This window comes from Prionailurus bengalensis, chromosome D1, assembly GCF_016509475.1.
Source record: "Prionailurus bengalensis isolate Pbe53 chromosome D1, Fcat_Pben_1.1_paternal_pri, whole genome shotgun sequence".
Lineage (NCBI taxonomy): Eukaryota > Metazoa > Chordata > Mammalia > Carnivora > Felidae > Prionailurus > Prionailurus bengalensis.
The window spans coordinates 105797639-105823943 of NC_057346.1; the positions used below are offsets into that span (position 1 = coordinate 105797639).

The 26305-nt window shown below is 49.4% G+C and overlaps 1 protein-coding gene and 1 long non-coding RNA gene across 2 annotated transcripts in view; one reads left to right on the forward strand and one right to left on the reverse strand.

Moving 5' to 3' along the window:
• Nucleotides 1–270: 270 nt before the first annotated feature.
• DDB1 (damage specific DNA binding protein 1) overlaps nt 271–26305 on the reverse strand; it is a 30021-nt gene continuing 3986 nt past the window's right edge. Inside the window, exons 5-27 of the mRNA XM_043581290.1 lie at nt 24283–24397; nt 23254–23351; nt 22058–22216; nt 21391–21474; nt 20691–20807; nt 20005–20107; nt 16182–16257; nt 15977–16085; nt 13629–13807; nt 13368–13531; nt 13177–13284; nt 12818–13025; nt 11758–11853; nt 11545–11656; nt 10470–10593; nt 9950–10114; nt 9134–9228; nt 4435–4605; nt 3969–4078; nt 3523–3692; nt 3221–3323; nt 1671–1794; nt 271–1080 (exon numbers count right to left, since the gene is read on the reverse strand). Coding sequence (XP_043437225.1) covers nt 997–1080; nt 1671–1794; nt 3221–3323; nt 3523–3692; nt 3969–4078; nt 4435–4605; nt 9134–9228; nt 9950–10114; nt 10470–10593; nt 11545–11656; nt 11758–11853; nt 12818–13025; nt 13177–13284; nt 13368–13531; nt 13629–13807; nt 15977–16085; nt 16182–16257; nt 20005–20107; nt 20691–20807; nt 21391–21474; nt 22058–22216; nt 23254–23351; nt 24283–24397 — 2874 coding nt within the window. The 3' untranslated portion in view covers nt 271–996. The remainder of the gene's footprint in view (nt 1081–1670; nt 1795–3220; nt 3324–3522; nt 3693–3968; nt 4079–4434; nt 4606–9133; nt 9229–9949; nt 10115–10469; nt 10594–11544; nt 11657–11757; nt 11854–12817; nt 13026–13176; nt 13285–13367; nt 13532–13628; nt 13808–15976; nt 16086–16181; nt 16258–20004; nt 20108–20690; nt 20808–21390; nt 21475–22057; nt 22217–23253; nt 23352–24282; nt 24398–26305) is intronic.
• LOC122483853 lies at nt 10015–25655 on the forward strand. Its single transcript, XR_006297482.1, has 3 exons — nt 10015–10132; nt 20638–20643; nt 25644–25655. It is a non-coding gene; the product is annotated as an uncharacterized LOC122483853 (long non-coding RNA).

Genomic DNA, 26305 nt, shown 5'->3' on the forward strand with positions numbered 1-26305 from the left:
ATGGTGACTACAGGGTCAAGAGCAATCAAGGCCACTGATTTTTGAAGACCTGACTCCCGTTATCCTTGGGATCCCACCAAAAACGATCACGTGGCAAAGAAGACGCAGCTGTCGTTTCCCTCCTTGGGAACCGCTGTTGCAGCAGCAAAGGCAAGTGACTACAGCAGCTGCCGTAAAGGAGGGAAAGGACTTTACACTGAACCGCTGCAGTGTGACCGGGTTGATGCTGGGGAGCTGGGCAGCAGGAAGGAAAGCGGAAGCAAATGGATCTTTCTTCTTAGATTCTACTTTATTTGGTAAAACTCGGAAACTAACAACCAATTCACGGCCCCCGACCTTCTTCCCTCTGAAGAAGGCCGTTCCCCAGAGACAAAAAAGGCTGTGGCTTGGGTAACACCCACCACCTCCAGGTTTCAGACTCAGAGCAGCTCATGGCCTGGTGGTCAGGCCTCCAGACCCAAAGCTCTCAGGCAATAGAGAAAGCAAAAGGAAGCTCTCACTTCAGAGACAATGACCCGTCCCACCCCCTTCCCCCCTCCCCACAGCCTCCCCACACCCCAACCTAAATAAAAAGATAGCAGAGGACAATGCATGAGTGTGATACACACACACACATACACATACACACACACACACACACACACGCGCGCGCGCACACAGAGCTTCTTTTCAGCCCAAGAGCTGCAAACTCCCTCCCTGGAAGGACAACCGGCAACACCAATCAAGGCTTGGTGGTCCAAAGCGATGGCTGGAATCATCTGAGACTGGTAAACATCCAGGGAGAAAATACTTCACCTTCACCCCGTTCCCAGGTCTCCAGTGAACTGGTTTTAGTTCAAAGAAATCCCCATTTCCACACAGGTAGACTGTGGCCTCTGGGACAGCTGGCTTAGGGGAAGGTTTCCCCTGGCCGAGAAGACAGTGGTGGGGGAGGGGAGCAGGGCAGGAGAGCAAAGCCTTCAGGGAGGGTCTGGGAAGGGGGACCCCAGCCCTTGGCTAATGGATCCGCGTCAGCTCCTCCACAACCTTGATCAGGTCGTCGGCGGTGGCCTCTCGCTTCATCCCGCTGCCATCATCGTACTGCAATGAGGAAAGGGGAGGACTGTGAGGGCCACTGGGGTGCTCTCTCACCCCCGGGAGGGGCGAAGGGACAGTCACAGCGAGAAGCACCTGTCGGCAGTACTGCCGTGGCAGGGAAGGAGGTCTCATCAGAAACCCACACCTTTCCTTAAAGGTACAAGTCAGCAAGGTCTCCTGACAGCAAAGCTGGTTCGAAGGCCACCACCTGGCATACACTTCTCTCCCTTCCAGAATGTCCCCCAGAGGCACCATCTCCAGTGAACAACACCCCAGAACTCTGCACTGTGGCAAGGTCTCTTCCCTATAGGATCCTGACCCTGCCTCCCATCTGTGGGTTGCCAGAGATCTGCACATGCCCGAATATGCCCTCACTCCTGGAGGTCACACAGGTGAAGTTCCTAGTACAGTGCCGTGACCCTCAGCCACATCCCCTTGCCCTCAGACTCCACCTTCCCACATGGGTAGGAAACTACTTAGAAAGGGCCGCTGGTACTTGGGGGTGGAGGCAGGAGACACCGGCACTCTGGTGTCTCCAGCACGCCTGGCCCCGCCATGGACTTGGGTCACAGTCCAAACACCGCACAGCTCACCTGCAGGTTTGCCACGACCTCCTGCATCTTGGGCCGGCTGATGTCTAGGAAACTCTCAATCAAGTCTCCATCAATGAAGCCTGTGGCCGGTTCTGTCTTTCGCTCAGTATGAAAGGATCTCCAGGTGGACAGGTGAGTTAAGGAACATGCAATTATCTGCAAACAGCCTTACTCTCAGTCATCCCCGCCTCTGCCCAACACCACAATCTAAAGCGATCACCAGGATGAGAACAAGAAATGTTTGCTCTTTAGACAGTTTTGGAACTGAAAGGCCTTAGGTAAAATTATCACCTGATCCAAATATTCTCTAGTAGAGTGATCTTCAAAATGTTTTTAAAACATATCAGGGGCAGCTGGGTGGCTCAATCAGTTAAGCATCCAACTCTTGATTTCAGCTTAGGTCATGTTCTCACAGTTCATGAGATCGAGCCCCGTGTCGGGCTCTGTGCAGACAGTGCGGACCCTGCTTGGGATTATGTCTCTCATTCTGTCTGTCTGTCTGTCTGTCAAAATAAATGAACATTAAAAAAATACTTTAAGAAAACTACAGATCAGACCGTCTCCTTAGCACAGAGCCTGACCACATACGGATGTTTTCCATAAGCACTCCAGGTAGTCCGACGTGCACACCCGGGAAGAACCACGCTTCTAAGTGTAACCTTGATCTACACAGATGAATAAACTGAGGCTTAGTGGGAGAAGAAGCATGCCAAAAGCCCTGCTGGGTAGCAAAAGCTGACCCACCAGCCCATTGCCTCTATCGCAGGCAAGAGCTGGGCCGTCCTGCCTTGGAATGGCCCAGAGCCCTCCCGCCCTCCTGCCTGGGAAGGACTCTATCTCCAGGAATAAGCAAATGTCCAGCAGTACTTGGATCCTGGGTGTCACAGGGGCCTGATCCCTGGGCTTCTGGAGCTTTCGGCTTCTTCACTTTTCCCCTCTTCTCCCACCAGCCTCTCTCACAAGAGTTCTCAGACCCTGCTGTCCCCAACAAGATCTCTGAAAGCACATTCCTACGTGGTCATCTAAATTTCCTGCTTGACATGTAAGGTCAGAAAGACCAGAGGCATATTTCAAGGACACAAATAATACATTTCTAAAATGAACCAGGTAAGCTGGGTGATAAGTACATGGGGAGTCACTATACTATCCTCTCTGCTACCGTGTGTTTGAATTTTTCCAGAAGTATATTAAGCACACACACACACACACTGGGGTGCCTGGGTGGCTCAGTCTGCTAAGCATCTGACTCGATTTTGGCTCAGGTCATACTCTCACGAACATCTGAGATCAAGCCCCGCATCAGGCTCCGTGCTGACAGTGGGGAGTCTGCTCAGCTCTCTCTCTGCCCCCTCCCCATGCTTGCTCGCTCAAAACAAACAGACATTCAAAACAAAACAAAACAAAACAAAACAAAACAAAACAAAACCCATAAAAGTCCATTCCCCATGGGAAGCTAGTCAAGACCGTTCCTAAACAGCAGTAGTTTCCAGAAGCAGCCTAGGGTAATGCAGCTGTCTACCTGTGCTGGGACACGCCCCTGGAAAGGATATAAAGAGTGCTCGATCTTGCCCACACTTTTGATGACTTTATTGAGTCGATTCTGCATGTCCAACAGCAGGTTGTACCAGCTCTCGGACAGCGAGGTCACCAGCCCTGGAGAAGCAAAGGGAGCCGTGAGCCGCAGAGCCCGCGGCACGCTTCCTCCTCCGAGGGCAGCCCGGGGGAGCCACGCGAGGAGAGCCGAGCCCGTGGCGGCCTCTGCTAGCGGACGCCTTGGCAGCGGCCCACCGCCGTCCGCGTCCCTCCGAACGGGGATCTGTGCCGCAGCGCGCCCTGCAGGCGCCCGCCTTACCAATCATGCCGTTGACTGTGCCGAAGAGCACCGAGCCCTGTGTGGGCGTGGAAGTCTCGCCCAGGTTCTGCATGACCAGAGAGCCGTGGCAGAAGACGTTGACAAACTCGCCCAGGTGGAAGAGACCGACCTCCTGGAGGTGCTGGCGCTCCTCGTCGGTAGTGGCAGCGCTGAAAGGCAGTGTGAGAAACTCGCTCCCTGCGCCTCCCGTCCCCGCCACGGACCACACGCACGGGACACCATGTGCTCCGCGTCCCTGGTGAGCCCACGCACGCCCCAGCGGAGGAGGCGGCCTGGAGACACCGACTGCTGTGGCTCTGACTCCCTCGTGGAAGAACTCTACCTCAGCGAGGAGGCGCACTGACACCGAGAAAGGACCCGACGTCCTCATCCACCACTCGGGGGCCCTGCCCCCCGCCCCGCCGTCCCCAAAGCTGGTCACTCACCTATCCTTCTGACACACAAACAAGTTAAAAGCATTTTCAGCCCCCAGGAAATTGTCGTCATCCAAGATTTCGACAGCACTCATCCAGTTAGGATTGAAGTCTCGAGCAATCTTCAAATAGGTAAGGTACAACAAGAAAATATAATCAGCAGTGTGTAACGGAAGCGAGTTCTCCGACTGGTCTTTTGGCCAGAGGCCAAGAGCCCGCCCCACGGAAGAGACGGCCCTGTGTTTAACGACTGCTGCTCTACAGAGACGCTACCCCCCATCTCCGGCCAGTGCATCCCAGCTGGTTGCAGCTGAATGGTGAGATTCAAGTGCCGGGGGAGGGTCCTCCGAAAACACCTAACCAAAGCAGAAAGGATGCCCCGGGAAAAACCTGCCCCCGCTGGGCTTGATTACCCCTCCCCACCGCAGAAACACTCGCGGAGGCCACATCGTGAGAAGTCTGCCCCCACCCCAACTACCTCTTCAAAGTTCCCCTCCATGGGCTTGTAGGCAAGCAGCAGCACCGAGCGCATCAGGTCGCCCACCAGGATGAAGTCGCCCTTGGTCTTCAGGTAGAGGGCCATGATGTTGTTGTAGTGATTGCACTCGGTGCGAAGCTCCTTCTCTGTTGTCCACTCATAAAGCCGCACCTGGGAAGGACATCCCGTTTCTCTCAACCCGAGGGGCCCCAAACCTCTCAGAACGGCCCCCGTCCCCCTCTTCAAGCCTCCATGTGCAGCACCATTTACCGGAGTGCAGTATGGGAGGTGAGCCGGCTTGCTGCGGAACTTGCGTGAATATTTTATTTTGGTATCACACACTTACGAGATACGAAAATAGAGGGAGCACGTCAAACTGGTAATAAAAAGTTTTCCTTTACATAAAAAAAAATGACTCCAGTGTCAAGAAAGATACCAAGTAAACAGCAACGCAAGCAATACTAAAGACACAACAAAAGATGGTCTTCTCGTGACTGACAGTTGAGAACTGACCTACAGAAGTATTTCTGGAGAAAGAAGATCCATCTTGATCAGGAAGGAACAAGATCACCTCCCAAAGAACCGTCTTTTCTGAACCCTTCTCAGAACATATGTTCTTAGAACATTCTGACGTGAACCCAATGAGCAGAGAAAATGGAACAGAAAGTCCAACAGAAACATGGTCAAATAACTCAAGGACTCTTTCAAATAACTGAAGGCTCAGGTCTTTATCCCAGGGTCGTGGGATCAAGCCCTGCATTGGCCTCTACACTGAGCGTGGAGCCTGCTTAAGACTCTCTCTCCCTCTCTCCGCCCTCTTCCACTTGCACGAGTGTGTGCGCTCAAGAAAGAAAGAGAGAAAGAAGAGAGAGGAAAGGAAGGAAGGGCCCAAAGAACTAGATCTGTGGCCACCCCTCCACCCAAAAAGTTTTCCCCCCTTTTTTCTTCTCCACTGCTATGTTTCTTCAGTTACAACCACACCTCCAAACTGATGAAGATGCTTTACAATCCAGCAGACAAACAGATGCATATTCGGCACAACCCAGTCAGAGGACTCCACTCCCTGGAGAAGCCTGCCCTGGCAGACCCCCAGGATCCAGGTGGTCCCGCCCAAGGCTTTGGCACATACAGGAACTGCTGGACAGAATATACTAGGCCATGATTTCTCAGGGTATGTGTAAAGAAACCGGACTCCAAAGAGGTGCCTGCCCTCCAAGAGTCACGTGTGACAATTACAATGGCTACCACACCTCCATCGGCAGGGTCATGGGTACCCAGAGCCCCCTATCTTTGGGTAAGCCCACTCCAAGAGTGGAGTAAAAATGGGGCCAAACACTCAACATGCTCCCGGCAACACCCCCCACCCCCTTCACTCTCCATTCACAGTCTGTCTGCTCTGGAGACAGTCAAAACCAAGGTCAGACACCACCAAAAATTCAGGATGTCCACTCTTTAACCCAGCAGGTTCTGTCTAATATGGTAGCCACTAGCCACAGGTAGCTACAAAACACCTCAAATGTGGCTAGCCCAAACTGAGATGTGGTTTAAGAGTAAAAACACAAAGCAGGTTTTGAAGTCTCTGTATGAATAACTCACAAAATATCTCCCTAATAATTTTTGCATTGACTACGTGTTGAAATGATAGTTTGTACCTATTGGGTTAAATAAAATACATTTCTCAAGTCAATTTCATCTACCCTTCACTTTTACTCACATGACAACAAGAAAGTCTAAAATTACACCTGCGACTCCTATGGGAGCTCCGTTAGACAGCAATGGTCTAGCCACCTCCTCCCTAAGCTCGCATCCCCCCTCCCCCGCCCCCCACGTCCCGCGCACGGGCTCTGCACCCGCTTGCTGGAGCACAGTCCCTGGGCAGCCTCCTCTCTGGCCAATCCCCTTTCTCTCAGACGTGGCTCTTTTCACAAGGACTCCAAGCCCTCTCAACTTCTCCCTGCCCCTGTCCCCTGTACTGCCGAGGCTGGAGGAAAGACAGGCTTCCGAGCACTCCCAGCCGGCCCTTTCTCACCTCCATCCTGCCTCCTCCCTGACGTGCCATCCAGAAGCCCACCCCCTCAGACTCTGCCAGCCCCAGAGCAGCCATGCACACCCCCACCCCACCACACTCCCCCACACAGCCTTCCTGGGATCCTTGGTGACTTTCACATTCATAGAAAAGGCCCAATACCGACTCCTTTCCTCTCCTCACCCCCCTCTCCTCACGTATCTTGTCCATCCAACAGTCACCCTCAGAACCTGCCACTACACGGTTCCAGAATCTTGCGTCCTTGGTCTCACCGCCTCTCAGGCCACTCACAGACAGCGAGCTCCTTCTACTTCCCAGTAACCGATACTCTCCTGGTCCGCGGCCCTCCAGGTCCTGAGGCTACGAGCCATACCTCCTGAACCCTCTACTCCCTCCGTTTCCACCCTTTCTCTCAGCTCCTTCGGAGGGTAGACACAACCAAGCGGACCGGTGCTTCCGACATCCGGGGCCCACACGGACAATGCGTCCCACCTCCCACCGGTCTACTCAAAAACACAGCTCCGGCACCTCGTGTCTCATGGACCGTTCTCGTCCACACAGAAGCGTGGAGCCGTGTTTCCAAGCTTGAAAAGCTAACAACTCTCTTGTCCTGCCACCCCTGCAGTCACCCCATTACTCTTTTCTCCCTTCAACACCAACTCCCTGAAAGCGGTTCTAACGCCAGCAGCCCTCTCCTCCCAGTCCCGGTCGAACGCTCCTCTCCCAGCTTTCCACCCCACTGCCCACCCAGAGTTGCTCTGGCCGAGGGCAGCAATACCTTCCACGGTGGCAAAACCAGAGGCCAACTCGCAACCCTTACGTTACCTGACTTCTGACAGCACCTGTAGTTTATCAATTCGCCCCCACCCGAAATTCTTTCTGTGGCTTCCAGAACAGTTTTCTCTCTTGGTTCCTCTCCTGCTTCATTCCTCACCCTTTCTGCGTTTGGCTCGTTTTTCCCCATCACCCCAACTTATGGGCCGGAGGATCCCAGGGCTCGGCCTTCTGGTCCCTCCTCCACCCACTCTCAGCATGTGGATGATCTTGGGTGACCTCATCCACGCTGCTGGCTTATTTATTTATTTTAGTGTTCATTTATTTTTAAGACCGAGAGAGACCGAGCATGAGCGGGGGAGGGGCAGAGAGAGCGAGACACAGAATCCAAAGCAGGCTCCAGGCTCTGAGCTGTCAGCACAGAGCCCGACACAGGGCTCAAACCCACAAACCGCAAGATCATGACCTGAGCGAAGTTGGACCTTAACCGACTGAGCCACCCGCGCACCCAACACACTGCCGGCTTTAAGTGCCGTGTCATAACCGCTGCCCTGCCATCTCTAGCCCATCCGGCAACCATCGTGACATCTTCACTAACGTGACTACTGAGACCCATGAGGTCCAAAACCAGGAAACCTCTGGTTTCCTCACTGGGACATAGAAAAATACCTTTGGTCTCTGCCTCCGGTTCCTGACCTAGCATGCTACTAAAACCCTTGTAACTTCCTAAATGAGAGCAGCATTTTACACTGAGCTCCTAAATCCCCCGGAATTTCCCGGGTGACAAGAGTCCTTGGTTCTAATGAGGTGCCTCTTGGTGGTTCCTGGATAGTTCAGGATGTGGGCCGGTGCCCATGATTAGGAGCCTGGACCTGTGGGCCCCCTCCCCCATCCTCTGGGGAAGGGAGAGACTGGAGATTCAGTTAATGATCGATCGTGCCTGTGTGCCGGAGCCCTCTCTACCTTCTCCAGCGCCCCTGCTCCCAGAAACCAGCCGCTGCTGTCTGCATCAGCACTACAGCCTGACAGATCTCACCGCTGCTGCCCTTGGGCTCCTCCGGCCTTTCCTAAGATGTGAAGTGATCTTTCCAAGACAGAAGTCCGACCACATCCAAGCATTTGCTCAAACCCTCTAGAAGTCTCCATCATCCTCACGGTAAAACCCCAAAGTCCTTAAACAGCCTATCAGGCCCCTGGCTGCCCCTCTGACCCCCCTGCCTGCCCCAGCTCGCTCCCACGCAGACAGCAGGACCGCTCCTACCTCCTACTCCTCGCACTGGGCTTCTCCGAGACACAGGCATGGCTTCTCCGTCCCTCAGGAACCTGCCCGGATGTCACTTTCTCAGCAAGAACTGCCCCCACCCCCAACCATGTGATGAAATAGCAGTCCCCACCCCATGCTCCTTCTGGCACTTCCTCAGTCCCTGCCCCACTTTTATCTCTCATCGTCTCAAGAACAGATACGTGTACTAGCTGCTCGTAGGTCCCAGAACCAGCTCTTTGTCCACTGCTACATCTCACACCTACAGTGGACTGTTTCACGGAACCAGTGCTTCCGGGACGTACCGAGGATAACAACACGGCTTGGCTCACCTTGTTCCGTACAGGTGGAACAGTTCCCCGCCACGGCCCACTCGCAAGCACGGGGACTGCAGCCCGCACCCTGTTCTCAATACCCACAGCGCTCAGGATCTGATAGGCACGGGGGGCTCCCGTAGCCAAGGCCAAGAGCTGGGCCAACCCGAGCTCCCGAGCTCCCCAGATGCCCAGCTGTGCCCTCCATCCCCCGCACCCTGTCATCCTTAGCATCTGACACATGGGCAGCCTCGGGGAACGTGAGAGAGACATGCTCTGTAGATGATGGGGTGCAACCCAGGGCGTGACACCAAGCGGCCTCACCGTGCTATTGATGCTGGCTAACAGCTTCCCGTTGAATTCCACCATGGAGTACACGGCCCCTTTCACTTCCTTCTCAGCCACAGTCTGTAGTTTTCCTGAGGGGAGAGAGAAGAGACTCTGAGTCTCCTTTAGGAGCCCACACTTTAACTCATCAAAAGAACCCTGATTCCCCCTCTGGCTCTAATTCCTGCTCCCAAACCACGCATCTGAATGCAGGAAGCAGAGTCAGTGTCTCCTGGGGTTAACCACCACCACAGCTATGAGCCCCAACAGAATGTGCAGCGACTCCACGCTGTGTCCAAGATCTGCCGCCCCCAAAATTGCAGCTCCGACTCCCAAGATGGAGACCACATTCCATCTCAGCCATCTGAGCTGAGATTTTGGGGTTGATAGTGAGTCCTGAGAACCCTCTTGGGTAGGGGAGATGAGAAGAGACAGATGTGCACACGAAGCACTAAAGCTGCAACAGGACCCACACGGCTGAGCAACCAAGTGCAAAGCAAACCTAGGATTCCTCTCCTTCTGGCCGCTCGATTCTCTTACCCGTACTTCACCTCCCCCGCCCCTGCCCCCACCCGTCTTCCCTTCAAAGAGTAGAAAAGGAAGAAACGCAAGCTAGATTTTACTTGTGGGTCTGCCGCCCCCCTCTGTGAAAACTGATTCAGATCAGCAGCAGCTTGAGTGGCAGAACACAAAGTCTCGTGGCACAGCAATCGATCCAGGCTCTCCCGCCGTTTCACCAAGGCCCTGAACCCAAACGGTCTCACTTTCCCGGGATGTCAGATCTCTCAAAGGCTGGGGACAGTGCCCACTTACCGTCGGAATACTGAAAGACCACGATCCGACCCTGCTTGGGCTCCGCCTCTTCGGGATACACCATGGCCGTGCCCACGATGAAGTACGTGTTGGGGTCTTTGCCCAGCTTGCAGGAGACCAGGCTGAGGGCATACTCGTTCTGCAGAAACTGGTGGGCATGAAGCACTGGAAGGAGACCGGGAGGTGTGACTGGTTGCTGAGCCCCACACACAGGTACCCCTGTGCTCCAGGGAGGCCCCCAGCCGGGCTCCAAGCACGGTGCGGGTGGTGCCGGGACGCCGCCTCCAGCTGCTCCTGTCCCCTCAGCCTGTCTCCGCCCCTCACCAGCCTGTGCTGACGGGAGGCGGCCCGGCACCCTGGACTCCCGGCCAACCCAGAGGTCCCACCCCTCCTTGCTTCTCCTCCTCCTCAGATGGTCTGCCACGAGGTTTACCCGACTTCGGAACCTATGAGAGCCCAGAATCGGCTAGCTGAGGGAGGAGGACGTGGGCAGCAAATGACAGAAAGAGCTCATCTGCACCTTCGAAGGTGTGCTGGTCGATGATGAGGAGGTTGTGCACCTCCACCTCTTCTCCAAAGGAGGTCTCGTGAGGCGCTGTGCTGCTGGAGAACAGCTTGCTGGAGCTGACACTGCTGGACAGGGCCTGAGAACACACAACGCACGCGCCCTCTCAAAAGGAGAACGGGAGGGGGCCTGCCAGGACCAGGGGACAGAAGTGGATCTGAATGAGGAAATCTCAAGGTTGGCAGCTCGAGGGGAGCCAGAAGAACAGAGAGCTTCGGAGAGGACACGGGGACCGAGGATAAGGAGCCAAATCCCGTATAAAATTGCCACAGCAGTCCAACACAGAAGAGCCTGAGGGTCGCTAACGGCCATTAAGACAGTGATGGCAAGTCACTCGAACAAAGCGAACGAAGAACTAAGGCAACCTAGCGAGGCGAGAGACTCCAGCTCCGTCGATGGGAAGCGCAGGAAGCAGGTGAAATGAAGACAGGTGTAAAGACCTTATGCTCTGGGTTAAGGAGAGATGGTTCCAGCACAGACGTCTGGGAGCAAGAAAAGCAGAGAACACGCGGAACTAAAGTGTCAGCTAACACCGCCACTGAGTCTATCACGTGGGGCCGCAGACTGGCACCCGTATTTCACAGATGAGAAATCTGAACTTTAGGCTTGCCCAAGGTCACACAGCTAGCAGTAAACCCTGAAGACAGTTCTGCCAGACTCCAGACCCCACCTCTTACCTGTTATGCTCACGCTGCCCCCGTTACTCATACCGACGAAGCCCTCAAATTGATGAACCAAGAGAATTACTCATCCGGCAAGGCTACGGACTGGCAAAATCACGGACCTCCACACTTATCCCAAATTCTTCTCAACCCTCTGATGAGGGTGCCAAGTCCAGCTCGCTGCCTGTTTTCATAACACGGTGTCACTGGAACCCAGCTATCCTACCTGTGTCGACGGCTGCTCCCGTAACGGCCGACTGGAGGAGTCGTTCCCACAGGGCCGACAAAGCCGCACCCATTATGTGACCCCTTACTGAAGAGTTTGCCAGCCCTGCTGTGATGCCATCTTTCTGTGTCCATGCCCTCACCTGGGTGCTGGCACTGGGCCTCAGAGCCGTTGTGCCCCCACTCGTGTCCTGGACTTCAATCCGGCTAGAAAGGACCCCGAAGCACTGGGACACTTCCTGATAGCAGATCTTCCTGGAGAACAGGTGTGGACAGTGCCTCTCAGAACAGGTCTGAAGCGCCCACACCAACGCCCAGATGGCTGAGCTCCGCGGCCCTCCTCCCCTGGCCCTCACCTGGGGGACTCGTAGAGGGGGACCGTGCGAATGTGCAGCTTCTGGATCTCGTCGATGGTGCCAATGGTGAGGGTGCTATTGTTGGCCAGTGCCAGGCTGGAAAGAAGGGTCTGGGTTTAGATTGAGTAGACCCAAGGAAGGAAAGGATTCTACGAGGCAACTCCGTAAGGGGAAGAAAAACAAGGCAGAATTACACTAGCTTACTCGTTAGTGGTTCTCAACTTTGACTCTATGCTAAAAATCATGAGGGGGTGGAGAAGGGGGCGATCTTGAAACATTCAGATCCCTGGTCTCACTGCCACCCCCCATCTCACTAATAAGTCTGGTTGGGCCTAGGCTGAGATTTTTTTTTTTTTTAACGTTTATTTACTTTTGAGAGACAGAGTGCAAGCAAGGGAGGGGCAGAGAGAGAGGAAGACAGAGGATCTAAAGTGGGATCAGTGCTGACAGCAGAGAGCCTGATGAAACTCACAAAACTGTGAGATCAGGACCTGAGCCACTCAACTGACTGACCCACCCAGGGTTGAGATTTTTAACTACTTTCCATTTAATGCTAAAAATGTAGCTACAGAATCTACAACTAGGATCCTCAAAATCTCATTTGCATCAGAATGAGCGAGAGTGCTGGGCCCCACCCCCAGGGTTTCTGATTCAGTGGAGTTTACTGGAGCTGCTGGGGGGGGGGGGGGGGCGGGGGAGGATCATACTATGAGAAACCCAGCTCTAGAAGAATACACAATCATTTCTAAATCAGGGGTTCAAAAACCAACTAACCATCTGAATCACTAGGGAGGTTTCCTGAAAATATAGATTCTAGGGCTGAACCCCAGATCTACTGAATCAGAATCTGAAAAGGAGTCAAAAGAAATCTGTACTTTTTATAAAGCATCCCACGGATTTCTAATGGGCAGCCAGAGCTGAGAACCTCTGTTCTACATTTCTCATCTTAGCTATTTACACAGATTCAACTTTGGGAAAAGGCTAGAGGAAAAGGGTTTGAGGAAAACATCATGACGCCCTCCATCAACGGCATCTGTTGAAGAAAGAAAAAGAGGCTCACCTGTCAGGATAGCCATCAGAGTTGAGGGGACACATGTAGTTGACTTCCTTGAGGTTGACATTGGAGAAGACCAATTTGTGGTTGCTGCTGTAGATGACAGTGGGGCGGTCAGAGCAAGCAAAGACGTTGGTGGTAGAGAGAGAACGGAAAGTCCTCAATACCGTGGGCTGGGTGCCCAGAGTCACCTTCTTCCGATCGCTCAACAGGCCTACAGAAAGAACGGCATCAGGACAGAGAAGGACAGGACACGGGACAAACAGCTGAGCCGTGGAGGTTCAAGAGCAGTGGGCCGAGGCTAAGGCCACTAACTGCTCACTCCTGATTTCTCAAAGACTCCCCGTCCAAAGTGTTCTGCTCACCCGTCTCAATGTTGAGCCCGAAGTAGAAAAGTGCCCCGTCTCCCAAGGCACAAAGGAGGTAGTGGCTGCTCTCAAAAGTGGTCATCAGGATGGAACGAGGAATGATCTCTGTGGGAGAGGGGCACGTCAAGATCTTGCTCCACATTCTGACTTGGATCCCAACCCCTAAAGGGTCCTCAGGAGACACCTACCTCCACCCAGCATCTCTTTGTGCAGTAGCTCAAAAGAGGGCAGCTTCAAGATACGTGCAGAGATGTCTGTCCACAGGCCAATGGCACAAAGAGGGGACAGCCCGTTGCTGTCCCCCAGTGGGGTGATGTCCAAGCAGGCCACTTCGTGTTCCATCTCTGTGTGGCTGAACAAAGAGGAAGATGGCAGAGGAAGGACTCCGAGGATGAACGAAGACCCAGAGAACAGGAGGGGAAAGGCAGAGCAGACCGACCAGCACACACCTGATCTGCCGGAGCTCCTGAGGGTGGATCTGCAGGTAGTAGAGGGCCCTTCCCACGGCCACCACCACCTGGCTGCTGTTGCAGGAGGCCACGCTGATGTTCTTGCCCTGAGGCTCCTTCCACTCACTGACCAGAGCTTTGGGTTCTTGAGAGACCAACCTCACAGATGCTGACGTGATCTAGGAAAAAAAAGAGCAGTGTCTCCAAGCACCTGCCGGGATCCATCCACAAGGAGGAAGGTGGTAAAGGCTGCCCTAGTGGAGCCCTAAAAGTAAACTAGGGAAGTCCTCTCTGCCATGTATTTTTCTTCCCCAAACACCTAAAACGATTAGTTCCGGTAGATGCCATCTGTCGCTGAAGCCCTGAAGAAGGCTGGCTTAAAACCACTTCCAGCTGACATACCGGGACAAAAAGGTAACCTGATTCATTCTGATGAAGTCTTGGGAAAACTGTCAACAGAGGAAGACCCTGTGACTACCGGCCTAGCAGTTTTTCTCAAACCAAAAATCAGTCTTCTAAAATAGTCAAGTTCTTTACTATACACGAACCATTAAAATGCTTTAAAATTTGGAGGCTCCGGGCTGGCTCGGTCGGTGGAAGAGTGCGATTCTTGATCTCAGGGTCATGAGTTCAAGCCCCATATTGGGTGTGGAGATTACTTAAAACTAAGATCTTAAGGGGAGGGGTGCCTGGGTGGCTCAGTCGGTTGAGCGTTTGACTTCGACTCAGGTCATTAACTACTGGTTCGTGAGTTCGTGCCCCGCATCAGGCTCTGTGTGGACAAGCTCAGAGCCTGGAGTTTGCTTCGGATTCTGTGTCTCCCTTTCTCTGTTCCTCCCCCACTTACACTCTCTCTCTCTCTCTCAAAAATAAACATTAAAAAAAAAAAATTAAAAAAAAAAGTCTTAAGGGGAGCCTGGATGGCTCAGTTGGTTAAGCATCTGACTCTTGGTTTCGGCTCTGGTCACGATCTCACAGTTTGTGAGATTGAGCCCCACGTTGGGATCTGTGCTGACAGAACAGAGCCTGCTTAGGATTCTCTCTCTCCACCCCTCCTCCATCCTCTCAAAATAAATGTTAAAAAAATAAAACCCTTTACAAAAGGCTACGAAATTATGTTGAACTAAGTTTAATGAATCTATTTTATCACTGAAATAAAATAAAAAGCAAGTTGATGACAGTGTAATGTCATTGATTCATCTCACCTATCAAAACTGACTTCCTATTTAAAGAGTAAAGCCCTTTAATAACAGACACACGAGCTGGTGCCAGTCTTCAGGCCACTAGTTAGAAAACACTGACAAAGCAATGAATCAGTATCTGGGCATCTCCCACACTTGGTCCAGAAACCAACAGAACCTTCTCTCTGGCTTTTACCAAATCCACCACTGCCTGCTGACTAACAGGAAGACCCAAGTGGATAAAAAGATGGAGACAAGTTCATTAATCCTCGGGCACACAAATGCCATGCCCGACACTGGCAAACACTGACAGTTAAGTAAAGTGCAAAAGGTTAAGAGGGATGTGCAAAAAGTGAAGAGAGCCAGGGGTCACTCCAAACTGAAAACAACGAAGGCGTGGGAAGGCGCTCAGAAATCAGGCTCCCGGGGCTAACAAGCACAAAAAGGACACCTGACCCCCGTGTCACATATATATTTAAAACAAAATCAGAACACAGTAAGTTCTGGTTCTAACAACGTGGAGAGTGTTGCTGACAATCATATATGGACGGGAGCATTAGGACTAAATAGGTGTGTATTACTATTAGAACAAGGGAAAAAATACGTCTCATAAAATAAGCATAATTAGCGGTTTGCCCAAATATGGCACCCTAAGCCATAAAAATGTTACGATCCCAGTCTATAAAAGAGAATGTGAATAAATACAATATACATACATTTCAGAAAAAAACAAAGTTAAAAGGAACAACTCCAAAATTAACCCACCACTGGGTGGTAGGTCATCGAGTAATTTTTTTTTTAAATTTTTTTTTTTTCAATGTTTTTTATTTATTTTTGGGACAGAGAGAGACCGAGCATGAATGGGGGAGGGGCAGAGAGAGAGGGAGACACAGAATCGGAAACAGGCTCCAGGCTCTGAGCCATCAGCCCAGAGCCCGACGCGGGGCTCGAACTCACGGACCGCGAGATCGTGACCTGGCTGAAGTCGGACGCTTAACCGACTGCGCCACCCAGGCGCCCCAGTCATCGAGTAATTTTAATTTTCTTTCCCTAGGATTCCTGTTACTTTTAGAGTCATAACAATGGACTGTCTTAAAATCCTGTGGTGCTCTAGACTGCACTGTAGGTCAAATTCAAGTAAACAGCGCTTGCCCCTTTCTCAGTTACCTGGATAAGTTGCTGATGAGCCACGTTGCCACAGAAGAAAGTCTGCTGATCATCCACGAAACCCATCAGTTCGGTTTCCTCCACCTCCTCTCCGTTCAACATGAGAACTCTGCGGCAGAAGGGAAGGCCCAGGTCAGCCGGCCTGGCTTCCCCACCTTGCACCCTTCACAGGAGCACCTGGAGCTGGCATCAGACTCACCCTTACCTTGTCTGGCCCACAAAAGAGAGCACCAGAGTGTCATCAGTCTCCCGGTTAGGATCAGACCGCAGTGGCCACAGACCTGGAACAAAGATCAAGGAGTAAGACTCAGAACACAGCCCAACACTCGGCTCCCCACATCTAAGGAAGGGCAGCCTGGCCCCAAGGAGCAGGAACTTTGTGGAGTCCGTCCTAAAGCTGAAATACCCACTCTGTTCTTTCCTGGCTTTAAGACCCTGAAGAAGTTATTTTTAAAACTGTTTTGAGCCTAATATTTTTAAGTTTTTCCTTTAATTTGGAAGAGGAGAATACATTTCCATGACTCAAAATCAAAATCTGTTCTTAAAATGTGTACACAGAGGTTCCATTCCTATACCTCTCCCTGAAACCTATCCGCCAAATAAGTCATCAATAGTCTCTTGTTTATTCTTCAAAAAGAAAAAAAATTTATAAGGAAATTGGCAGTATTTTACAAGCAAATACAAATACAAGAGATGTCTGGCTGTCTCACTCCGTGGAGCATGCAGCTTCTTGATCTCAGGGTTGTGGGTTCGAGCCCCATATTGGGTGTCGAGATTACTTAAAAATAAAACCTTAAGAAATATGTACGTACATACATATGCACATACACACATACGTATACACACATAAATATACATACATATACACACATATATACACATACACACACACACACACACATACGTATACACACACACACACACAAAACAGCCTAACGTACACTGTTTGGCACCATACTTTTCTGCTTTGTATTAAGCCCTTATCAAAACCGAACAGTACTTTGTCTTTAACAGATGCACAGCATTATACAGACACAGCAGTTTATTATTAAGTCTTATCTGATGGACACTTTTTCAGTATTTTGCACACAATCCCACAACAAATGATCTTGTATTTATGTCATTCCATACATACGAAGGTCTATGGGGTAGATTCCCAGAAACAGGATTGTCTATAAATCATTAAATGCGTGTGTAGTTTTGGCAATATTACCAATAAGCATGCTAATTTCCTCACAGCCTCACCAACAGTGTTGTCAAACTTTTGGATTCTGGTCACCTGGTGAAGAATGGTATTGCTACTCAGTTCGGATTTGCACTTCCCTTATTACAAGTAAGGTCCGTTACCCGTCTATGCGTGTTCTCCTACAATTTGGGGACAGGAATTTTTGGGGATCCCCTTTATAGAAATGTTTGGATAAATTAGGGAGGTTAGGCCTTTGTCTATAAGGTGAAGTACAAACATTTTTATCTGGTGTGCCATTTCTCATGACTTAACCTTACAGAGTTTGGTTTCTGCCATGCAGAAGTGTTTTACTTTTATGTTGCTGAATTAACCAATCATTCCCTTTGCTTCTGTACTGGAGTCATATTTTAAAAGACCTTCCCCACTAAATTATAAAGGGGGGGTACCTAGGTGGCTCAGTCGGTTAAGGGTCTGACCCTTGACTTCGGCTCAGGTCACGATTTCACGGTTCCTGAATTCAAGCCCCACGTCAGCTCTGCACGGACAGAGTGGAGCCTGTTTGGGATTTTGTCTCCCGCTTGCTACCTCTCTTTCAAAACAAATAAAAATTTTTTAAAAATAATAAAACAAATAAAATTATAAAGGGATTCAACTTTTTCTTTTAACTTTTCTATAGCCGTTTTTTAAAAAAGAAATTTTTATGTTTATTTTTGTACAGTCTCCTTTTTACATGAAGTCTGATCCATGTGGATTCTAGTAAGGTATACAAAGTACAGCACAGATCCAAACTCATCTTTCCCCAGTTGATGACTGGGAACACCATTTATTAAAAACCATTCATAAAAGAATCATCTTGGGGCATGTGGGTGGCTCAGCTGGTTGAGTGTCCGACTTGGACTCCGATCATGATCTCATAGCTCGCGGGGCTCACTGCTGTCAGCACACGGCCCACTTAGGATCCCCCATCCTCCTCTCTCTCTGCCCCTCCCCTGCCGGTGCTATCTCCAACATAAATAAACATAAGAAATCATCTTTGAGGCCCGTGGGTGCCTCAGCTGGTTGAGTGTCCAACTCTTGATTTCGGCTCAGGTCATGGTCTTACAGGTGGTGAGATTGAGCCCCTGGTCAGGCTCTGTGCCGACAGCACAGCACCTGCTTGGGATTGTCTCCCTCTCTCTTTGTCCCTCCCCAACGCATGTGTGATCTCTCTCTCTCTCTCAAAATAAATAAACTTAAAAAAAAAAATCATCTCTAGCTCACTGAACTGAGACACCACCATTGTATACTTAATTCCCACATGTAACTGTGTCTATTTCTGGACTTTTTTAAAATTTCTGGATGTTTGAGTTTTTTTAATTTCGGGAGTTTTGCTCAAGGAACGCTGCCTGTTAGTGCACCGAAACCACACTTTTATTCACTGAGGTTTAATGGCACATTTTAGTATCTGGTAGGGCTAGTCCCATCTCCTGACTTTTCTTGCTTCTCCCTTTTTCCATTTGGACCTTAGGTTATCTAGGTCAAGAAAAAAAAAACAAAACCTGATATTTTTATTGAGATACATGAAATATAAAAATAGGTCAAAGACTACTTTACAATTTCATTTATAGCATGTTGGCATGTCTTTTTTTCATCTGACCAATCTATCCTTTGAACCTTTAAGGAGTCTTTTAAAGTTTTCCCTGTAGAAGTTTTGCACACTTTTTAGAAAGTTTATTCCTTGGTATTTTGCCTTTTTACTGCTATTGTAAATTGGCTCCTTCCCTCCACTATACCTTCGAATGGACTGTGTTTTCACATGAAAGCTATTAACTTTAGTACGTTAATTTTATATCCTACTACCTTAATGAATTGTTGTGTAGTTTTCCACTCAATTCTCTTGGGTTTTGTAGTTTTATGATCTCTTCCTTTCTAACTCATAAACCTCTATTTCTTTATTTATCCGTTTCCATCCTCTTATTTAACAGTCTAAACTTTTTTCTGATGTGTCTCTCTCTCTATGTATGTATCTTTGGTTTTGCTTTGTGATTCAATCTGATCGTCTTTCTCCTTTTTTTTTTTTTAGTTTTTTTTTTCAACATTTATTTTTTGGGGACAGAGAGAGACAGAGCATGAACGGGGGAGGGGCAGAGAGAGAGGGAGACACAGAATCGGAAACAGGCTCCAGGCTCTGAGCCATCAGCCCAGAGCCTGACGCGGGGCTCGAACTCACGGACCGCGAGATCGTGACCTGGCTGAAGTCGGACGCTTAACCGACTGCGCCACCCAGGCGCCCCAGTCTTTCTCCTTTAATAGGTGAGTTTTAACCAATTCACATTTACTTAACATATCAGATTTTTCAGACACCCACGCAGATGTATAGCTGTTCTGTCATATTACCCTGGGTCACTATAGGTCATCTACTACCTACATATCATAAAAGCCTTTCACTACATAGTCTTTCTTTGATCTTGATTATTATAGTTCTCCCGGAATTTAGGTTTTTACTTTTGTTCTAGAAGTTCCCTTTACACTATTTACACTTGTATGTGATATTCTCAGTCTCCTCTTTTTTCAGGGATTCTGTTAGTTCCCTTGTAGAAACGTTCAATTTAACTTAGAAACTTTTCCATTTCTCTACTCCATTATCCAGTTTTGGTCAATAATATATATTTTCAAGTTTACTTTGGCACTTATAAATACGTTTAAGCTTCTACCACTGATTTGTCTTTTCCATTTTTTTTTTAATTCTTCATCTGACCTGCTTTCCTCTAGCTCCCACCCAAGTGCCTTCACAACTCGTAATGAGACCAAAGATCAAGGTCACTCAAGTAAGATTTGCACCCTACATCCACCAAAAGGTTACCTTTGATGCCTGGTAAGTCAATGCTGGCATGCTCGTGGATTCCAATTCCATTTCGGATGATCCGCAAGGAACCTTCCTTGAAAGCCCCAGAGCAAGTAACCAGCTGCAAATAGAGAAAGTGTTTCTAAATACCTCCTCGCAAGCCTGGGGCCATCATACTGATGCCCGGAAAGTAAACCCAATGACCCTTCCGGTGGAGCTAAGTTTGAGGATGCAGACTTGGCAGAGGCTGATGTCCAAGTCCCTCAAATTTTCCAAGCAGACAGGACATTCGAGTCCAAGAAGCAAAAAGCAACTACCACTGCTCCTAGCAAGGTGGCTTCCATCATTGGAACCTAGAGTGTACTAGAAAGAACACAGGATCTAGACTCAGACACACCTGCCATTTGGGGGTTATGGGACCTTGGACAAGTTCCTTGATCTTTCTCAGTCCCAAGTCTCCTCACTTCTGAAACAGCCAAGAATTCCTATCTAATAGGGTGCTCGTGTGATCACAGATAATGTAGATCTGTATCACCGACCTAGCGATGCACTCAATAAATGGTAGTTATCCTTGCGTCGTCGTTAGTGAGCAAGGCTCTTAAAACTTATCTTCAGTGGGCACACCGCAGTCCGGATAGGCAAGTCTAGAAGAGCACAGTTTGAGCGAACATATCAACCATCCATTTCTAGGATGACCCTCTTACCTGTCCCTGCCCCTGTCTCTCCAGGTCCACCACGCACATGTCCACAATGGGTCCCAAATTAGTAAAGGTTTCCATGGCCACTACATAGGAGCCTTGTTCGTTGCTGTCAACATTGAGCTAACAAGAAAAAACAAGGTTAGTCCTGGAATGCCACTAAGAGATCCACCCTAAAGAGACGGTTATCGTCCAAGAGAAACTCTGAATCCTACAAGATCTGCCCTTCTTGTTCTCCACTGGATGCTTCTAGAAGGGGATTATTGACTAAGGAACGTGGTTAGCTTCTAGAAGACCCACGAACCAGTGAGGGATTTCTAATCTGTGAGTCCCATGGATGGATTTCAAAGAAGCAGTTTGGAAATTAATGTAAAACGTTTGCATGTATTTCTCTGCAGAGAAATCCAAAGTTTTCACACTCCAGAGGTGGTCTGGCACAATACACTATGACCTCTTTGAAGGTAGGAGCTGGGTCTTGTTTCATCATTGTATCCACTGTGCCCAGCACCTTGCCTGGCACATCTGTTGAATGAACCTTTAAGACAAAGAGCTAGTCAGGGTAGGAAGGGAAATCGACCGAGGAGACAGCTGCATAGTATGGAAACAGATGAAATGAAGAAATTCAGAGGTTCCAAACACAGGAGAAACGTGACAAAGAAGCAGTGAAGATGGCGAAAAAGCCAGAAAGAAGAAAGTATCTTCTCACCTTCACAAGCTGGGAGTCACCGAGGCGAGACCCAACGAACACAACACCATTATCGAGGTATGTCAAGCATTCGGCGATAGAGGTCTAGAAGAAAGTCAGTGGCATGAAAGGCATCAGAATGGACACTCCCTGGGAGCCCGACACTGTCCTACCACTGTCCTCTCACCTCTCAGAGGTCTGCTAAGAAAACAAACAGCTGCAGCCACGAGTCCCGAAACAATTCTCCATTTCAAATCCCCAGACCCCACTAAACAAATGTTCCTAAGTCTCTGAAGTTTGTGACTCCATGTATCATATCCTTACAGTCAGAAAAATCTATTCTTTCTCTTGCTGGTGCCTCCTCCGAATGATCATCTTAATCCCAATGGCTCCAGTCTGCTCCTTAACTTTTTTGGGACCCTCCCCCTGGAAGGGAGTATTAGCGTTAGGTTAATCTTCCATTCTGAATGGTATCCTTTCCATTTCTCTCCCTTTGTGTGCTTGACGTAGAGCACGGCTGCCTGCGAGATTCTCCAACATCTAACTCATTTGAAAACCAACTTCCGCAGCAGGACTGACCACGTGTCGCTAGGTGGTACGTAACACAGTTCCCAGTCACAGTGTGAGACCACACATCTGGGGTCACTAGGGCGCTAGCAGAAGACACCAGAGCAGGGACCAGCCCGACCTCTCCAAGGAGCTCCACGCGGAGATCTTTGAGGGTGACGGTGCCGTCCATCTGCTCCTCCTTCTCCAAGAGCAGCATAAAGAGCCGTCCTTCCATGTCTCCCAGCAGATAGCGGGAACCATTGGGGTCCACACGATTGTGACACACGATCGTGCTTTGCTGCCAAGAGGGAAGACATGGTCGTTAGAGATTAAGTGTCTCCCATAACCAGAGAGCAAACCCTCGTGAACCACTCCCTTTACCAAGCCCAGCCATTTCACAGGCAAGGAATCCACTTAGCAAACGCTACGTGTGTAATTAAAAATGGGGACATTTTTAGGGGCGCCTGGGTGGCACAGTCGGTTAAGCGTCCGACTTCAGCCAGGTCACGATCTCGCGGTCCGCGAGTTCGAGCCCCGCGTCAGGCTCTGGGCTGATGGCTCGGAGCCTGGAGCCTGTTTCCGATTTTGTGTCTCCCTCTCTCTCTGCCCCTGCCCCGTTCATGTTCTGTCTCTCTCTGTCCCAAAAATAAATAAAAACGTTGAAAAATAAATTAAAAAAAAAAAAAAATGGGGACATTTTTATTCTGAAGACGATTTTCTGAGGAACTCAATATACCTGAAATGTTCACAGATTATCCTATTGGGAAATAGAAATACATAGAAAATAGGAAGCAGCTGTAAGTATTCACTGGACTATGAACACTATCACAGATTTTGTTACTTACCGTCACGACTACGAATTCCTCCCACTGCTAACGCTACCATGGACTATGTCATTTGCCCTTTAACTTAATATTCTAATTCTTATGACTTGAAACACTGAGATTTGAAACTTTTGTGACCAATTTTTTTAAGTCTGTACAACTGATCGCTCTATGACCCTCACATGACTTGAGCTCTGAGAACATTTAATCAAATCTGCAAAATCTTTCCCTTTGTAAAGTCGCCCCAGTAGACGGGAAGAGTAAGCCTCCTTCGATTACTACTTCTTTCTCTCGGCTAGTGGGCAAGCTCTCCGTAAGCAAAACCAGGCCAGTCTCTCTTCGTATTCCCAATGCCCCGCACAGTTATCTTATGCACATAGTAAGCGCTAGGACAGACATCTAGAAATTTCTCTTTACAAATGGGGAGAAACAAAGGAGCAGGGTAAGAACAAGGGCAAAAAAAAAAAATAAAAAACAGAGAAGGAAGGAAAAGTAAAAGAGTGCTGCTTACCTTGATGATAGGAGGGGCAATCGCCAGGTATTTGTCACCGTTGTGATAGGTGATCGACTCCTGTCCAATGATGATGGCCCCTCCAAAGGGCTCCGGGACTGCAGGGGAAAGGACAGCATTAGAACTCTCAGTACTCCAGACCTGCCAAGCCCTGTAGCGTCAAGGGCACTGATCCAGTCACCTCTGGGGCAAACCTTCAGGAAATCATTATTTTTAAAAAGACAACCAAGTCCAAGGAACGTGGTGGCCTTTAACTGGCACTGCTGTCTGGGAAATGTCAGGCTGGCATCACCTAACCCTGTATTTTTATCGTCACTCTTCCGGTGTTTCCGAGCCCCTACGGGTGGGGCGTCTTCTCCGTGCTCTTCCACCTGCACCCTCCCCCTTTGTCTCCTCAACTTCCATCTCTCGAATTCAAAACGGTTATTCTTTCTCCTGTTCCTTAGCTTACTTTCCCCTGTTATCAGGGCCACCATTTAGAAAAACCAATTCTCACTTGAGAGTTCTAAAATTTCTCTCCTAAGCGAGACACATAACGTGATGTTGAGGGCAGGATATGGGACAAGGAGCACAGAGGCCTGGAGTCAGGCCGAGGCTTTGTCAGCGAGGCACAGGCACGGGCAAGCCCCGTGGCCCAGGCATCCCCATCTGTGAAAGACTCAGATTAGATAAGCTCCACAGGCCACCCCGCCTCGGTTTTTCAACGTTATGCCCAGCAATGAAATAATGAGAGTAATTTCTACACACCACTCTGCAAATCAATCTCAGTACTTAACCCCGCCACCCCAAATAAAGGAAAGCTGTACTTTCTGGGAGGAGTAAAAAACAGACAATCCCAAAAACAAAAATGGGAAAAGCAAAGGAAAGCACATTTAGAAAACAGGAGACGTCAGGGCTGCTGAGTAATGCACGTGCATAATAGCATCTGAGCCCGGAAATGAAGGTGCAGAGAAGGTGAGGAAGGAGCAAGAGGAGGGAACAGACCCAGACCTGGGGGGCAGGGGACACATTTCCAAAACCCCAACCAACCTGCAATCACCATGGAAGCCTCAGCTTCTACGTTTTCCTGTTTCCAAGGGCCCTTATTGAACTCCTTCTCTCGGAGAGACACCTCATAGGTTTTCACATGCCGCCCCTGAGGGTCCTAGGTGGGGGAAAGGTGGAGTGGTTAGCCCCAACAAAGGGTGAACCCTGGACTGGCCAGGAGTCCTGAAAGGGACAGGCCATACCCACCCAGCATCTGACCATCCTATCACGTTGGCCTTACTACCCTGACCCATCCGTATGCTGACAGCCACCAACTAAGCCTGTGACTGGGTAGGCTGAGACCCAGACCTGTTTCTAACAACTCAACCAACCAAGACAGGCTTCAGAATTAGAAAAATCAATGTGGCACGCTATACCGATCACCATAAGAAATACAACATACACGTGTATATTCACGGGTGTGTCTAAGACATACGTTACGTCCTAGAGTCCTTGGTCTCAAGGAACTTACTATATTGAGAAGCTAAATACGTCTAAGAGATTAAAAAATTTATCTGAGGGGCGCCTGGCTGGCTCAGTCCGTGGAGCATGCAATTCTTGACATCGGGGTCGTGAGTTTGAGCCCCAAACTGGGTGTAGAGATCACTTAAAAAAAAAAAAAAAAAAAAAGATACAATTCTTAAGCACATTCTGCAGGGGTGATGGGAGTGAGAACAGAACACAACACTACTCTACAAGGAGGTTTTAGCTAAGACCTCCAGTCCTGCCTTTGTCAACACCTTCCCCTGCTTCTCCTGAATCCTGACTCACATCAGTCCTAGGGCCATCAAAGTCACCTTTGAGACTAGAAGAGCAGGGACAGGGAGGCTACAATCAGCCAGTGGGAGATGGCATCAACAAAGGCCAGATGGAAGTCTAAGAAGTTATGGAAAGAATTCCACAATGTGTTTCGGGGCAGGGGCCACATCTTAATCGCTGCTAATAGCTCCTGACACACTTAGAATGACTACCTTTCACCGGGCAAGTCCCTAAATGTTTCCCAAGTTGAATTTTTGGCACAAAACAGGAGATAGTGGTTTTTAGTTGAGGAAAGCTCTTCCCATCAATGACCGGGGTAAGACTGAACTTCATGAAAAGTTCAAGCTGGGGTTTGCATTTGGACCCCTAAGACATATACAGAAACGAAGATCTTTCACAACTGGCAGCCCTGAGGCTAGGAACAGACAGAATCAGCCTTGAATAACCAACATCAATGTTTTAATGACCTGGTAATTTACAAAACTGTACACGAGAGAGAAATTCTTAGGTTTTTATTTCAGCTTCAGTAGTGAACTGTGAGCAAGATCAAACAAAATCTCCTAAAGTCGTTTCAACCTCATTCAACTGAACTTCATTCCGACCAGCCTCTGAACTCTAGCACTTAGGGGGACACTAAAGAATACGCAAAAACAATCAGTGTTTCTGAAGCTTAACACAGCTATCGAACGTGCCCACGCGTCTCACTAGGGACTCAGACTAGGTTTCCCTCCACCATTGATTCAACCACATGCAAGCGAAATGACCTCATGCTATCTGGCTCTTTGTTAAAAGGCGGAGATTTTTCTAAGATACGGGCAAGTGAGCCTGGTGTTCTGCCACCCCGCCCCCACTTAACAAATCTGGCTCAGAGAACAGCTGCCCAGGATCAGCGCGGCTAAAGTTTGAGGCACAGACCAAAATAGAAGTCAACAGCCAACAAGTCACCAGAAAGTGAGGGCTGGACAAAATGCAAACCTCTTCTTAGAAGACGTAGATAAGACATCGCCAAGACGATTTTTCTTTTGCTTATAGGGGCAATTTCTAGATCACTGCTCTACAGCTAAGTTATAATAATCCCCTAGCATGCCGGTAAGAGACTCAGACAAAGTATAAACTGGGTCACCCTATAAAATCTCCAAGGTCCACAAGAATGTAATCTCAGGATTAAAACCTGCTACCAGCCCCAGAGAGCTTCCTGCCTCATTAAGTACTACTGCGCTCAAGACGCAATCAAATTCTGACCCATATTAATCATATCATTCAAAAC